Source organism: Amphiprion ocellaris, chromosome 21 (genome assembly GCF_022539595.1).
Source record: "Amphiprion ocellaris isolate individual 3 ecotype Okinawa chromosome 21, ASM2253959v1, whole genome shotgun sequence".
NCBI lineage: Eukaryota > Metazoa > Chordata > Actinopteri > Pomacentridae > Amphiprion > Amphiprion ocellaris.
The window spans coordinates 8,083,099-8,100,348 of NC_072786.1; the positions used below are offsets into that span (position 1 = coordinate 8,083,099).

At 43.5% G+C, this 17,250-nt stretch overlaps 1 protein-coding gene and 1 long non-coding RNA gene across 9 annotated transcripts in view; one reads left to right on the forward strand and one right to left on the reverse strand.

Moving 5' to 3' along the window:
- Positions 1-1,554, forward strand: part of tfec (transcription factor EC) — a 51,024-nt gene extending 49,470 nt beyond the window's left edge. For all 8 annotated transcript variants that reach the window (XM_055006363.1, XM_055006361.1, XM_055006364.1 and 5 more), the window contains one exon: positions 181-1,554. In XM_055006363.1, the coding sequence (XP_054862338.1) occupies positions 181-684 (504 nt within the window). In that variant the 3' untranslated portion in view covers positions 685-1,554. The remainder of the gene's footprint in view (positions 1-180) is intronic.
- LOC129347867 (uncharacterized) overlaps positions 1-17,250 on the reverse strand; it is a 129,633-nt gene that overhangs the window by 61,524 nt on the left and 50,859 nt on the right. The window lies entirely within an intron of this gene.

Sequence of the window (17,250 nt, forward strand, 5' to 3'; positions counted from 1 at the left end):
GTTGTGTCTACTCTCAGATGTCCATCACTTTGGATAAAATCTTCTGCTATGTAAAACTGTATAATTGTAGAAAGCAAACCTGGTCATAACTTGGAAGTTATGTAGACATGCAATGTTGCTTTCTCAACATTTTAGCAAGACATTTCCTTTAAGTTACGGTTTGTTTCCTTTGTTTTCCAGGAGCTTGAGATCCAGGCCCGAGCACATGGACTTCCAAACGTGGCCACAGCTTTGGGATCAGTTGAACTGTCCTCTCACCTCCTTAAACAACAGCAGCAGCAGCAGCAGCAGCAGCAGCAACAACAACAACAGCAGCAGCAGCAATCACCTCCCCAGGCCCAGCAGCCGCATCAGCCGCCTCTCTACCAGGAGGACCCCAACGGCGACTACCTCCAGAGGATACCCGTGGTGACCGGAGTGCCATCCATCGCCACTGTCAGCGGGCCGCAGGACCACATCGCCGGGGCCGACGCCTGCACCACGTTCTCCGACCCGCTGTCCCATTTCACAGACTTCTTCACCGCCACACTCAAGGAGGAGCACCCGCTGGACGAGATCCTGATGGATGACCCGCTGTCGCCGTTCGGCACCGATCCGCTGCTCTCGGCCGGTTCCCCCGGAGCCGCATCCAAAGACAGCAGCCGCAGGAGCAGCTTCAGCTCAGCCGAGGGTGATGACCTATAAGGGTGCCACTCAGGCTCTTGTTATCGCCTCATGACAACCCGGCTATAATCCCCAGCGGTAAAGGGCATACACAGAGCCTTAAAAAAGACTGACTAATGGCTCCAGGCGTACACTTATGACCACTGCCGGGGGTGCAAGTCATTTAAATGACAGCTGACAGCACCCCTCAAAGTGCCACCTGTGTATAAAGTGTGTACTTCTTGTTGATCGGGTCTAAAAGCTGACGCTCTCCAAAGCTAAGCGGGACCAGATTCACCCCATGGACCTCCTGCTCTTTTTATCTTCACTGTAGACAATTATTATATTTCTCTGCCTCCCAGACAGAGCAGACTTGTAAGAAAAAAAGGGAGACATTTATCAGTACATAATGTAAATGACTACTGTATTCTAGCAAACACTGTGGTGGCTTTACACTGAAACATATGCAAAATAATTACTAAAAACATTCCAAAACTATCCTTTGTGAACTTAAAACTACCAAACCAGACATTTGCATTGTATGATGTGCCTTATTTGAAGTCCCAGTTTTGTCTTTAAAGGAGATACGAACGTATAATTAATGTACTCTCCTCGATGCCTAACACGTCCTCTGCCTTGTCTGCGTCTTTTAAATGTTAATGTTTAATAAGAGTCTTTGTATTTATATATGTTTTAATCCATGTATTCAAGAAAAAGATATATATTGTTATCTAACATGTTACCTTTTTTTATTTTTAGGAGGGGTGGGAAAACTATAATAAACCCCTTTTTTGATATTTGTAACTTCCTGTTGTCATCACAAAATACAGCAAAAACTAACACTTACATGCTATATACACCAAATTTAGCCACTAATTTTCATAAAATATGAAAAATAAATCATTTTGTTCAGCTATTGGGTACCAATCACAAATATGTTACACACTTTTCCCACACTTTGACACTCAAGATGCAAGACACAAAGATACAGCGGTTGTAAACTGAGCACATAAAAGCGATATTAGCTCAGAAGAGGAGTGAACAAAGCATGAAAAGTTTACTAGAAGGTGAAGGGCTGTCTTACAACGTGGCTGATTGGAAATGAGTGGCAGAAAGGAAGAGAGGGGAGAGAAATTGGATAATAAAGACAAGTAGAGGAGTAATAATTCTGATGAGCCCACTGTGAGGTGATGAGCCCTTGAGGACGAATAATGGTGAGGGGCTGTGAGAGCTGTTAACCGAGAGCTAAGAAAGTTTCCTTTGAGGTAAGCAAGATGCGTAGAGGAGTGCGATCACAAACGGTTGTTAACGAAGTTAGACGAAGAAAGTTTGCTTGTGATGATAAAAATCTGACTAAGATCACAAATCCTAAGACTTACTGTTCTAAGTATCAGAAAAATCATTTCATCAACATGCAGTTTTCTAATCTTGACGTTAATAATACAACAAACAGACGAGTCTAAAAACAATACGCCAATACTTCCCCTCATCAAAGCTGCTCCGAATGAATGTTTCAGAGCTTTATTAGTGTATGTTTCTCAGTGCTGAAATCGAAACACTCCTCACTTGCATCTCCTCTTTAGCCGCAAATAAGACTGAACCAATCAATCACTATGGAGCATAACCCCTCCAACTACAAAGTGGCGAGTGATGTTTATGGGTAATTGGCCAAAGCAGTTATGGAAGGTAAATATAGATTTTCATTATGCTGTAAAAAAAAAAAAAAAAAAAAACAGACGAGCATCTATGAAACAGTCAGCATGACTAAAATTAAATTTCAAACGGCTCAATTTACATTTCGATTTTTTCTTTCCTCCCTATCCTTCTTTCTTGTATGACTAAAGTGGGGGGGAATATACAAATCCAATTAGTCTTGCACATGAATTGATGAAAGCAGTGCAAAGAGTGGCCGTTACTGTAATGAAAGTATTGACAGAATGCAAAAGAAGGAAAATAATAAAGCACCTGAAAGACACATTCATGTAACATTCACGAGTCAAGAGACAAAGCATTCTAGTCAGATTATAGTTCCTAACTAATTCATTTTCTCCATATCAAAAGTTATCATGGGCAAAGTTCAAGGCCAGTTATGCAGAGGCTTCAAAAGGAAATGTGGTCGGATGAGGCAACAGTGACATCAGAACAAGTGACTTTTTATTTGGAATATCACAGTTCATCAGCCCACGGTTCGGAAACTCACAGGAACTGATGTGTCTGCGTCGCCGGATAGAGAAAACACGCATGTTAGAGACATTAGCCGCACACGGTAAGAGGAGAACGTAAATTTGAACATGTAAAACAAATACGGGAGAATATGTAATCATTCAAACCTCCCCTTCCCTTTCCTCTCACATCCTCTTGCCCTAATCTCCTCATAAGAAGCAGATGGGATTCTAGCTTCTTGTGATATCTGCCAAAAAAGCATAGTAAAATCATCTTTCCACTCCTTTTTTGTATTACTACTGCATGCACAGGAACATGGTCTCCCTCAATGAATTACCTCACTCCCTTGAAAAAAAGAAAAGAAAAAGGGGTTGCTAATGTAAAATTCCAACAGCAGGTGGCACCAATGAGCTGTGTTTTGTCTTGTGCAGTCATGAAGATTTGGAGCAGGATTGTGGTACAACAGAGAACATTTGAGGTGGATTTTTTTTTTTAAAAGCCCACAAAGAAAAATCATTTAATTGCATATGAATTGTTGGTAAACAGCATTTTCACATATGGGAGTGGCAGTATATGGGGCTACGGTTACTCCCTATACTTCCCAGGTGTAAACTGACAAATCTAAAGGAGGCAAGTGATGTCGTGAACCTCACAGGGAAGTCGTTCTGTCACCAAAACAACGTTGTCAGACCTCCTGCCACCCACCAACACTGACACCAACCACTGAGCGAGAGAAGCTGTCACCTGTGCAGATGCCACAGCTGCCAACGTGCTACAATGCGCTCACCTGTCGAGCCTGCCATTGGCAACTCTTAATCACCTCCCGCCGAGGTGACTCACTTTGCAGCAAACACACACACACAGACACACACACACACACACACACACACACACACACACACACACACACACAAACAAGCCTAATCAAATGCGCTTGTGTGCAAACCCAGCAACAAACACACACCCATGCATCCAGCACAGGTGTGTAGTGAGGAAGAGGAAGGAGGGTAGAGAAAAAAAAAAAAAACACCTAAAAGCCCTCATCAGGACCTGGACTGTGACAAGACTTGTGCACAAATTAGGTGAAATTTGAGTGGGAATAACAATATGACAGCCGGCAGTGAGGCACCAAACATCAAGTGTCATATCTATTTTCAGCTGTGACTCGGAGCTGTGTGACAAACAACACCATGCAGTTTCTCAATCAGTCAGCCCTGTCGACTGGAAATGTGGCAAACTAGGCCCCCCGAATGAGTTTTCCCTTTAGGAAAAATAGGAAATGATCTGAGGCTGAGGTCAAAAACTAAAAGTGAAATTAGAAAAACTTCACCAAAGTCGGAGCGTTATACACGGAACGCTTAGAAACTCCTGTGCAACACGATAATTCATCCCATGATTCCTCGGTGTGTTCGCCTCAGTGCTGCTTTTATTAAAGGACCACACCCTGACCAGTGCTCGACAAACTCCCACGTCACCAGACCAGCGAGGCCCCCATGTGCATTAACAATGGAACACAAGAGAAAGATGAAAAAAAACCCGAAAGGGTCCTTCTCGAGATGCTATAAAATTAATGCGATTTCCAGAGTTTTTATGAATCGAGCCAGATGCCAAATACATAACTTCAAACAAATTGACTTCCAATTATTGGTGCCGCACACCACTTCCAGATGTGCAACAGATGGAGCCGGGGCGACCAAAGGTGTCTCGGTCCGCGCTTTGTGTTATTCCCGCAGTAAAAACAGCAGTACAGTTGTATGTGTTTTAAATCACAGTGGGCTGTGGGCTGGAGGTGAAGGGAAGGACATGGGGGATAGTGGAGGAAGAATGAAAAGCACATCATTAGGAAAATGTAAATCTGCACAGCACAGACAGTGGAGAGCCATATGTAGCATTAATACGGCTTGATATTATGTAAAGGCAGATGAGATGCCGGGGCTGAAAGCTGGAGCCGTATCAAGGAGGTGGGGGGATTCAGAAATGTAAATGTTAATGTGATCTCTCCCGTATCTTCCAGTGCTGGGATTAAATGGTAAAAAGGAACAATTATGGGCCTTGCTTTTTTTTTGGCGCATATGTTAATAGCTTACAATATCCTTGCATACATAAGGAACATTAGATATGATTAGAAGATATCCACAGTACATAGTTTTATACACTGGAAGGTTTTACAATAGTCATAAGAAGCGGTGCACTCTGTTCAGCTGTTAATAACGTCTCTGCTTGGAAACTTTAAATAATTTGATTAGTCACTGTTAAAGCTACATAAAAGTAAAACAAATGTGATTCGGAGTGAGAAAAGTAGCTGAGCACGGAGTTCTTTTCACTGCAGAGGAAACTAATAGAATATCCAATAGCGGTACGGTGTCCTGGGAGGGTCATGGCTCTGATCCCATTATTACCACATTCTCGGGCCCGGAGGGAGCCAAAATGGCTGTGTATTTTTCCCAGAGCCCATAGTGAAGCGGTCTGCTGGGGCCCTATCTGCTTCACTAGCAGTCTGCTCCAGCACCACAGGTCCTCCCCCTCTGGTCCTCGGGGCCAAAGGAGCTTCTCCTCGCTCCTTCTCTCTGTTTTCACGTATCTTAGGCTGTCTATTCAAATACAGCAGAGAGAGAGAGAGAGAGCAGGAAGGGGACCATTTTTTTTCTCTGCTTGGCCATCGTACCTCTGTGCTGCCTTTAATTCCCTTCGCTCTGCCAGAGTTGTATGCTAATCCAACCAGCGACTCCTCCACCCACCCCTGGGTCTCGCTGCGTGCACCCACGTTCGGAACACACACACTTTAACCTTGTGTAATCTGGTGACCTTGGACTGAATGGGAAGCCGCCTAAGTCCCTGATTGATTTGTAATTCAAAAGAGGAGCGATGGCCACTGTGCCCCCTCGAACCACCAACATCCTGACGACCTCCTCAACCCAAAAATAATAGAAAGAAAATGGTGGAACAAACAGAAATGGAGCGTAACATTTACTTGCATCTCTGTTTCCTCATGTTGGGCAGCAGGATGCTCGGTGAGGTGCAGGAGCAGCTGGGTAAATGTCAGATTTAGGCATGGGGATTCAGAGAGGCTGTTGGGGGAGAGCATCAAGATGATCATCATTAGCAGGGGAAGATAATTGGCACTGCGTTTTGGGTGCTCTGATGGGCAACTTTGCTGCATTATTCATTCACCTTCCCTCTCTCCTGTTCTCTCCCTCTCTCGACCCGGGCCGGCACTGGGCCATAGGAGCCGGACTCATCTATTATAGATGGGTAATTGTTTATTAAATGCAGGCCTGACCCTATTATGCCTATTACCCATGTGCTGCACACCAGTGTGGCTGGCAAGTGTCTGCATTTTTCCATATTCTAGAAGATCTGACAATCTCCTGTCGAGAAAGTGAGGCCGCTTTAGTTGAGAGTCAGCAGCACGGATGAGGAAAGGGGGGAAAAAAAAGCCTGGAAAAGAGGAGGAAGAGGGAGGAGAGGATGATGAAAAATATAGCAAATGCCTGTGTGGCTGCCATCGGCCAGACAAGTATCTCCTTCTCCTCCAAGGCTCAATGGAAGGAGGCAAAGACAAAGGGTGAGCTAAAGAGATGCTTTGCCTCTCATTACACTGACTCCTAATCTACCTCTGCCCTGTCCTGGACAATCCCTGCTGCAGGCGTTTGGAGGCTAAAGCTTCAAACTAAGCAGTTTGTCCAAAGCGGATTCATTACCTTAGATAGGACTACCAATGAGCCTTTGCTAAAATGTCACATTTCAAACTCAAACAGCAGCCAGAGCTCAGCCAAACTGACACTAGAGGTCAGTATTGTCACAGAGTTCAGATGCCACATTTTGACGGGCAAACAACAGCGAGCTTAAGGCAGACAGACATTACAAAAGATAGGGGAGACAGGAAAAATAATTCAGGTAATGGAAATGAATTGAAATGAAATGATTAAGTTCAGTTAATTACTCGGTAGCTTAGGCAAATCAGCTTAACTTATATCAAAATCATTATTTCAGCCAGAACGGCAGATTCACCGGGAAGATATTTAGCCAACATGCACTTAAACCAGTCTATGTAAAGTAGGATCAGGCTAATGGATTAGATCTAATACATGTGGCACTCGGTTTGGTAACAAAAATAAATGTGCTATTAGAAACTGTCGAGCTGCGGGGAAACATACAGGATCAATTTAAAGCCACAGATGGTTCAGAAGTGTGCAGGGGTGGTGGTGGTGATATGTTTCTTTGTCACTGTTTGAGTATTTATATCACCTTGCTATCACTTTTTATAATGACAGTCCTGCTAAACAGAAACTTCCTGCTCCGAGAAAAACAGATAAAACAGTTTTCTCTCATCCTGTGAAAGAAGTCAAAATACTGACTGAGATGTCTCTAGTACACAACAGTGAGAAGGAAGGGAAAAGTATCGCCTTGGCTTGGGTGTGCTGCTGTGCTGTGCTATGATGAAGTGATCTGCATGATGGCATGTCACTGGTTATTGGCTGGGTTGAGAGTGATTAACATGGGGTGTTAATTAGTGGGTCGTCAGGAGTGTGTGTGTGTGTGTGTGTGTGTGTGTGTGTGGCTAACAACACGGCACCGAGCAGCTCAGTCACACATAAACACACAGAGCAGCTCAGGCCTGCTTTTACAATTAAAATGATTTCAACAATTAGCACAGAATAAAAGATAAAAAATAAATAAACAATGTAAATCAAATGCATGCAAAAAAAACAAAAAACAAAACACTGAAACACACAATCAGAGGAAGAATATTCCAGGAATAATACATAAGGGTCTGTAGTTTAAAAACATCTATGTGAATTGTCAAATTATGTATTTTCAGCAACCAACAAAAAGGATATCAAGAATAATTCACACTTTTAAGCCTTCAGGAAGTGCAAAACTGGTAATTGAAGAGTATTATTAGTACGTTTTTTATATTGGGTAACCTACTAAAAACAAATATCAATACTGTGCTTTTCATACGTCATCAAATGCAAATCAGTAACACATTATTTGCAACCTTTTCTAATTTAATAACACAAAAATAGAGGCGGCCAGCAGGAATTCCAGTTGCAGATTCGCCGTAATGCTGCTGAGTTGATTAAAGAGTGAGAGCAGAGTGACGGAGACAGCGAGTAAGAAGAGAGGAGGGAGTGAGTGACTCGAACCGCCCCTCTTTCACAAAGATTTATTTATTCCTACGGCATCCAGCCCACTGATTAGACAGTTCTTTAACACTGTGGCACAATGAAACGAGCTGCAGCAATTTTCAATGGGCTTATCTGTTGTTCAGTAAATAATGCTGTCGGTGGCCCTCAAATGCATCACCCACGTTGCTAATGCTACGTTGGGATTAGCTGTGTTGAATGAAGGCTTGTCACCGAGCAAAAGGGGGAAGCCGTGCCAAGCAGCCAAACAGTTTACAGGACCCTCCGCCCCAAGTGGAACAAATAGAATGTAATTAAGGCGAGATGAGAGCATGGAGGAGGTGTAGCTAGACATGGATGCACACACACTAACATTTGCAAACACATTCACTCTTTCCTGCCAATGCAAATGCTTCTTTGTTAGTTGCTTTTTAATACCCAGAGTGAGCAAAATACCTTCTTTTTTTTTTTTTTTTGGCATATTATGGAATTTGTCATGTTCAGTTGGAGCTGTCGTAGCTAGAACAGTGTGCGCTAATGTGTGTAATCTGCTTTGCAACACATCAATTATGATGGATATTGCTCCACCGCCATGCTTCCAGGGTTTTTATACAAGCCTGCAGGGGAATCCGTCTTTTCTTGTTAGGCAACCTGTTTAGTAAATAATGATCCACTTTGAGCCCGGCTGATGTCGTATAATGTGATGTGCGTGCTTGTGTGTTCGCAAAGTGTGGCGTGTGTGTGTTAGCGGTGCTTTGGTGCACAAGGAGCAAGCCGACTAGATCAAAAAACACTTATGTGCAGGTTGGAATTCAATCATTCCTGCGCCGTGTGGAAACCGACGTCACAGAGAAACCAAAGCTGCTTCTGTTATGAGCCCATATGTAAAAACTATAAATATTATCAATGGCTGGTAGGAGTATTTCCAGAACTGTCTGCGCTTAAAGGAGACAGAAAGATAAACATTTAGATCTGTGTCTAACAAAATCCAAATTTTTTCCAAGTCTGATTTTACCAATCTCTGTTTTGTCTCTAATTGTCTGTTTTTCTACCTTCATTTCCACTCTTTCCCGTGCACATTCTCTGTTTTGCACTTCAGCATCAGTTCATAAACCCCCATCGCCCGCCTTATAAATTATGTTCCATACTTCACTCTCTCTCTCCACCATGCTGTCTCCAGGACAGGGCAGCACAGAACATGGAGAGAGTGGCACTGATTTAATCTTACTTACTCTGGAAACCACTGAGTGCACATAGAAAGCCCTATTTTGAAGTGTGTAAGTGTGCATAGACCGCACTCGCGAAGAAGGCCTGTTCACTTCAAACAATTCCTAACTTTTCCTTGGCTTTGAATCATTCACCTCCCGTTTCACTCCCCATCGCAGACGCAGAGGAAAAGGGCAGCAGCATTTAGTTACCTTATCCAAAGAAACCTCCCATGACCCAAACCGTAGGGATAATGGTGTTTCTTTTTGCCGAAGTACATTTTGACAAAACACTCGAGTGCTTTTTTGGACTTTTCAAAGTGAAGGGACGAGGCTGTCTAAACGCTGGGCCACCCTGCGCGCTGGCTCTGCTCAGCGGGAGCAGTGTTTTGCCAATATGCTCAGGAAAGGCTTTAGCTGCGGGTCCTCTGGGAGCTCCAGCAGATCACGTTGAGATCCCTGTCAGATCCCCCACTACACTACGCTTCATTCAGTCAGTCAGTCAGTCAGTCTGTCGGCAGGTAACAGACAGGGAGAGAGAGGCCCTTCACTCCTAGATGAACACATTCTTCAGTGTCAGCATAAAACCCCCTCAGCTGCACTGGGATCTGCTCACAAACACTGCTGTCTGTATGGTCTTTCTGTTGATGTTTTTTTTGCATGTTGAAAGTGTGAAAATGTAGAAATTTGGTGGCTTAACCCCAGATCGTGGCTGGATATTCTATTTACTCCACGCAAGCCGCTCCCCGATGTCACGTAAAGCCCCCTAGACTCTGAACTAAGCCGGTCAGGGTTTCAGGGTTAAAGCTCCCCAGCGACGACAGCCCAGAGTACCTGCCCGGAGTGTGCTGTCAGCTTGTTTATGTGCGTCTGTCTGCGTGAACACACAAGTCCTGTCCCCCTGCCTCTCTCCGGGTGTAATGGCTTTATTTATGAAGTGGCACCGGCAGTAACAGACAGGTGATAAAGGGGGAGATGAAGTAAAGCCGCATGCCATGTCGGGGTCTGCAGCCTTGCTATCTTTTATGGCTTTTAAAAATTTGACACTATTTGATGTCGTGTGGTCATCATGAGAGTGATATGGGGGAGAAATGATGTAAATAATGCCCCTGGAGAGGCAGGAGAAGGTAAAGGAGGCCATAACTCTCTCTCTGGAGGCATCACTTTAACTCAAATGCTGACAGTTGAGGGATTTTTCAAAAGAAAGGAGGTCGATATAAATATACTGTTACATGACGCTCAATGCATGAACCTATGTAAAGAGGCTAAAATAGCTAAAAACCTTAGTTTTTTGCTCACTGAACTGACTAGTTTTGCTAATTTTCAGGCTTTTCTGCTTCTATTCTTAATCATTTTAAACAGTTCAATCAGGCTTGTGTGAGGAAATAGCCACAAATTGAGTGATAATCATTTTTTTCAGTGCATTAAGCTAGGTAAAAAGGCTAAAATAATTAAAACAACTTCAGCTTGTGTGAGGTAAAAGCCACACATTGTTCTTGTTAATGGAAGATGTCATATTTTTCAATGCATAAATCTATGTATAGAGGATAAAATAGCTGAACTGACTTGTTCTGCTCATTTTCAGGCTTTTTTCCCCGACTTTAACATGATGAATTCTGCATAAAAATCTCCCAAATTTCTCTGTAAATATGCTCCATACTAACAGTGTAAAACAGCTGCAGATTTCCTCACATTTAGCCACAGAGACTGTGTGGGATTTAAGCTAATCTGCCACAAAAAAGGTTTATCCACCAGCATATGGCATGTAACATAAGCACACTTTACCGCAGCGTCCATAAAAGCCCCATCTTAATGTATAAGGAATCATATAAATACCAGTGTTATATGATTATGTTTACAGAACATGTGGTGATAAATGTCAGACTGTATAGATCTCTTTAAAGCTGTCACAGTAATCATTTAAAACCTACTAAATAACATGCTGCTATTCTTATTTATTCCAAACAACACAATCAGGCTAGTGTGCGGAAAAGGCCACAAATTGGTCAGGATTTTCTTAAAAACCCCACCTGCACCTGGGGTACTTTGCGAACACATGCACATGCACTGAGGTGTGCCTCCAAAAACAGAAAATGAGGACATTTCCTCAGTATTCCCCGAGGCGGCGGCCTGCTGGCCAACGAGACCAGCAGGTTTCCTCGAGATGCAGAAACCTGTTGGAACACACAGAGCTCGTTTCAAACTCGTCTGCCTGTCCTCTTCCTCTTCCCTTTTCTTCTCTTTCCAAACACTCTTCCCCCTCCTGCCCGCCGCACTTAAAGTTGGTGCGGGTGACTGAGAGCATTGAACTCTTTACCGCGACCTCTGCTTCGGCGCACCTGTGCGGCGGGTAAACCCGTCATTAAAATTTACTTGACTTGCCATTAAATGAGCACACTGGCCGTGTTTTTCTTTCTCGTCTTGCCATTGCGAGGGAAACTGCTGAGAGAACTCAACAGTTCTCTGGGGTACCATTCCTGAGTTGTTTACCTGAATAACTAATGTGATTTACTGTTTCTTTCAGGCCCAAAGACACTGAATTGATGGCGTCTGACTGTGGCCAACAGTGCATGACAGCAGAAACAGCGATGCATTCACAAGCACAATGTAAGCCTGGTTTAATGTAAACCAAATGCCCTCCGCGAGCGTCGGTTCTGAGCAAAATACCTCCTTGAAAAGTAGATTTGCGAGGCCAGGCTGCTGTCATCACAGTCGCCCGGTGTGTGTATCAGAACAGACAGATGGAGTAAAGAGAAGAAGAGGTGAAGACACTTTCTGTCTGCTCATGACTCCTCAAAGGCTAAATATAGCGTCTGGCTTTTGTAGCCACTGTTAGATCCCATATTTCAGTCTGACCCCAATCGGAAGACAAAGCAGGAGCTCACTGTTTCTCCTCTTGTCTCTTTTTGTTACATGAACTGAATCGGTGCCCGAATTTACAATTAAGACAACAGAACGTTTTCAGACGTGCCATCTCAGTAAACAGCTCGTTTGTTAGCGGAGATGTTAAACTCGCTGTCACATCGGGGTCCCATCTTGTTTTGCCAGGTGGACGGAGGCCGCTCGGTTTTGATCCGAAGCAGCTGGTAGGACGTGATACCCCGTTTAGTCTGAGAAATCAGCTTGTACAAACAAACACCTCGCTCGCTCTGCAGCCCAGTGCATCTGCCAGCCATTATAAGCTCATATCTGCCTCGTATCAGCCTCCTTTTGCAAAATAAGCCAGATCCTGTTTCCAGTCCGACAAATAAACAAAAGAGACCGCAAGCATCATTATTCATTATTAAAGATGATTCGGAGGAGGTGGGGGCAGTTTACAAAGTACACCTGCAACACCCACAGAATTCCTGAGTGACCCAGTCTGTATAAACTAACTCACACGGGAAATGTCAAATGTTACTCAGGTGTGTCTTGCTTTTGCATGTCACAGCTAACAGGGAGGTTAAGAAGGCATGTCTCTAAGATATGCTATTACCTCATACGGAATTCATTCATTTTTATTCATTTATTCATCAAAAACAAAACCGAAAGTTAGCGTGAGGTGAGCATAACCTGTGAAAACTCCAACTTATGGAGAACTCTTGTAGTCTTCCTGACACATACAAGGTACAAACATGCAGCTGATGGCTGTATGTTGTCAGTCATTCCAATGCAAAACTGTCAGGCTGATGAAAAAAAGTGCTGCGTTAAGCAACTCCGGAGTGTCACGGCGGTTGAAGTTAACTTGTAGGCCTACTGAGCACTTCTCCCCGGAGTACAAAATTGTTACAAAGTAAAGGAAGCGCTTTTGTGTTGATGGAGGGAAACTGAACGCCACTACGGTTGGTTACGAGAAACTCAGAGCTTGAAGAGACCTTCGCTGCACTGCTGGGAAGAAAAAGGGGGGAGCAAGAAAGCAAGAACAAGGGCAGATTGGAAGGTAAAGAATGTGGAGAAAGAAGGGGAAGAGGCACAATATTAGACACTGAACGGGGAGAAGAAGTGTGCAAATTAATGTGGATGCGTTTGAATGGGTGAACGGGAGGGAGGGTAATTTTGGCATGTTTTCCTTGGCACACCTGCCCGGAGAAGCAGCCATGAACAGGAAGGTCTAAAAGTTAATTACATCAGTTGTCCGAGCCAAAATAAATGTCAGCCCCTGATGGACGCTGCAACACCTCCTCAACTCTTGTTTGCTTCTCTGCAGGAACTCCACCTGCTTTAAGTTAAATATCCGAGCGCTAAAGACCTCAAAACTGATCCATGCAAAACACACTATCTCCTAGAGTCACTGTATATAAGCTACATGCGCTAAAAACTGCAATTTCTATAAGTAGAATGCTCATACCCTCTTAAAACTCTGCATGTTTTGTCCATTTCTGTTCATTTGCCTGCATCTGTTTCTCTGAGTGCCCTTTTGCTTGCATGTGAATCTTCTACTGAGTCTCTGCAGCGCTCTTTTACCCCACTAGCAATGTTCATTAAGTAAGCCTTGCTCCAAAGCACCGCTCCTGGTCCTTCTTCCTTCGTAATCATTCTTAATTTCACATAGCACCCAAGGGTTCCTCCTTGCTTGCCCACTTGCTTTCACCATTTCAGCCCCTCTGGCCTCCCCTCGTCCTGGTCATCAAGCCTCAGCTCCTCGAAAAGGCCGCCAGTGCCAATCCAACCCCAAAGCCCTCCACACCATCTGACCCTCCCAGCGATGTGGACTTTTTAAAACGCGTTATCTCCCAGTACACTCTGATGATCCCTGTAACATTAACATAACTTAACCCGGCACCTCTGGTCAGCCTTTTTAAGTCACCACAGAGAGAGGGAATGCTTTGACGCTTGGCAGAATATAATGCACTCAACTGAGGGATGATAATGTGGAGAAATATTTGAAAAACCCTGATGGAAAAACTTTAATTTGACATGAATTTGGTGCGTAAGTGCACTGGGTGCATTCCAAGACATGCCATATCCCACAAAAGATTAATACTGATCTCCTTAACCCTTTGATGCACAAAATAGGTTAAAAGTGACCCAAATCCAATGGAAAATGGGTATCTCCTGACCCACACTGTGCATCAAAGGGTTAATACTGATTTTAACTAACTATATTTCTACGTTCATGTAAAGAGATTGGACGAAAAGTAGCAACGCACTGGACTTGTCAAGCAAATACATCCTGTCAGTTTACTTAGTTTGCACTTAAAACGTGTTACACCCCACAATCATCACAACGTTAAGCTTCCAAAGTTGTAAAAAAATGTCTCATAAACCACCTGTTTGGGCCTCAGGCAGCTTTCAAGCTCATAAATTTATCACTCAAACTTACAAAGACTTATTTCATCTTCTCAGCTGTGCTTGTAGCAGCAAGACACGTCACGATTTCATCCTTTCTCTTTAGTTAAGAATTATTAACATTAACACTCTATTTGACATTTTAGCAAGCATGCGAATTGAAAATGCTAATAACAAGGAAAAACTTGCGCTCTGAAAGTCCTTCATATGCAACGAAGGAGAGGTGAAATACTGTTTTGCATCTTGCACGTTGAAGGAAGTGTGTGTGGGCAGACGATGGAAGGCGGCACATCTTCCTCGTGCTGTCACTTCTAGCATCTTCCTGCCTTCCTTCCTGCTCCCGTCGTCTCTCCTCTTTCCACTCTTGGCGGGAGCAGTGCGTGGGAGTTGCTCAGGAGACATCATCATGAGCCACTTCACTCGAGTGCTGCCTTCAATCAGCCCTTGAATTAATATTAATCATTTCTCCATCCTCTTCCCCCCGACACCTCCCACACACACACATACACACACACACACACACACACACACACACACACACACACACACACACACACACACACACACACACACACACACAACAACAACAAGCCCTTGGTCTCGCTGGCTGCTGATAAATACTGATGTTAAAAGAAAGCAGCAAATAAAGCGTTTACGGCAGCGCGAGGACATATGTCGACGATCGCGCCTCGGCAACAGGCAAAAACCATTCGTCTCTTTCTCCCTATGTGTTTCTGTGCCAGTGGCTTTATGGTTCAAACTGGTGCTCAACACTTAATTGTCCCTAATCACTGCTGAAGGTCATGGCTACTCAGCAATACATCTCCCTGCCCTCTTTTCTCTTACCAGCCCCCTCTTCCTATATTGCTGCCTTTCTGTTTTCCAGACACTGGAACCAACTGTCCATTAAAAAAAACGAAACAAAGGGCTCAAAATGTGATTACAACCTTTGTTCTTTTGACTTTTTTCCCCCTGTCCACAATAAAAGAGGATAAGTTATCAGCGTGGAAACATCTACAGCTTCGCTATTACCGACATGCTGTCTCACGGAAAGAAAAAATCGAGAGAGAAAGAATGAGAGATAGGAGGAAAATATGAGGCCTAAAATCAGAAGTGATCATCCGCAGGAATGTTTGTGCAAAAGCGAGCGAGAGAGCTGAAGATGGCTGAAGGTCGGGGAGACATTGAGGCAATCACACTAATGAAAACAAACGAGGGACGGAGTTGGAGAAGGAAAGAGGGGAAGGGATGTGGGGAGAGATAGACAAAAAAAAGGAGAGAAAGTACAGTGTGTGAGGCGAGATAGCCTGCCTTGCCTCAGCCTAATCAAACACAACACAGTGCTATAAAAGGCTGGTGAGAATGTACAGATACATAAGCAAACTCTGAGAGGCTGCCATGTACTGTTCTTTTATTTACATGCCCCCCTAACCTTTAGTGAGGCTCGAGGACACACACACATATACTGTACATACGCACAAACACATGGCGGTAGCAATATGTGAAGGTTATTCCTGCAGAGGGATGACAGTGTTTATTCAGGGCTAGCAGGCAGACTCTGTGACATTCAGCTTGGAGAAAATGATTAATGCTACAATATACATAGGCACAAGGAAAAAGAAGAAGAAAAAAAAGTGTTGCACTGTTCCTTCATAGAGAGCAGAGGCCTTTGTAGCCTCACATGCATCCAGTTGTCTTTTCTTAGCTGACTTGTGCTACGTTCCTGCAAGAAGGGGCTGAAATTATAGTGATTATGAATGTGATATCTAATGCATTGTCAGTTTTCATATAAAAAAAATTAATTTGGTCTAACATGTTTTACTATAAAGAGACAAGTAGAGATGGAAATATGAAAGGAAACAAAAGTTTAGATCTGAAGAAGAGAGCCGGAAGGAGAGACGTTACATGAGATGTAAGTGAATAAAACCTCCATTACCAGACTCAATGTAAAGGAAGTGGGCTTTTAATTAACATCACTGCTAATTAACAAGTGGTTATAGATCAAAGTGAGGGAGATACAGAAGCGCATGAGGATGGAGCGAGATGTAGACACTCAAACGCATCCACGCAAATTGCCTCAAATATGTAATCAAGTTTGAATGGTTCACCTAATCACACGGTATCCGACTGATCAGTTAGCATGTGGACCCAGCGGCTTCCCACCAATAACAGGAGGTGGAGATCATTGAGACATTAGCGGGGATCAATAAGTACAGTAAACCTTCCCAGAGGAAAGACACTGCCTCAGGCAAAACAAATTATTGCCAAAAAGTGGGAAACAATCCAACCTAGATTCCCAGTGCAGACAGAAGTTGCTTTCAAGAATTGTTTTGAACCCTGATACAACCTAATTCATCTAATCATGAGAGCATCTTTTGTGGATAATGTTTAGATCATTTGATTAAGTAGAGTAGTCACAGCTTTCTAGAAAAAAGTTACATGATTATGCACACTATGCTCTTGTCTTTATTTGTTTATTGATGCATTCTCAAAAAAACTTGCTGAGAAAAGAACCCAGACCCAGCAGTACGGCATGTACAGCAGTGTGCAACTGAAACCTGAAAAATTATGGTGTCTCCAGGGTTGAGTGCAAAAGGGGAGTGATTTTCGGAGTGAAACACAGCGGTGGTTTATTACAAATGGTGTTGAAAGGGTGAAAAGGACAGAGAGGAATTAGTGGAGCAGTTAGTTACATTCCTCTCCGTGCAGTTAAGATGTTTTTATTTTGGTTCCTGGAACAATTTGGCGCATTACAAAAAGCTCGATTCTATTACAGTGCAAATTCATCACATTTTGGGAATACAGTGCAGAAAAAATATGACAAACTAGGAACACCACTCCAC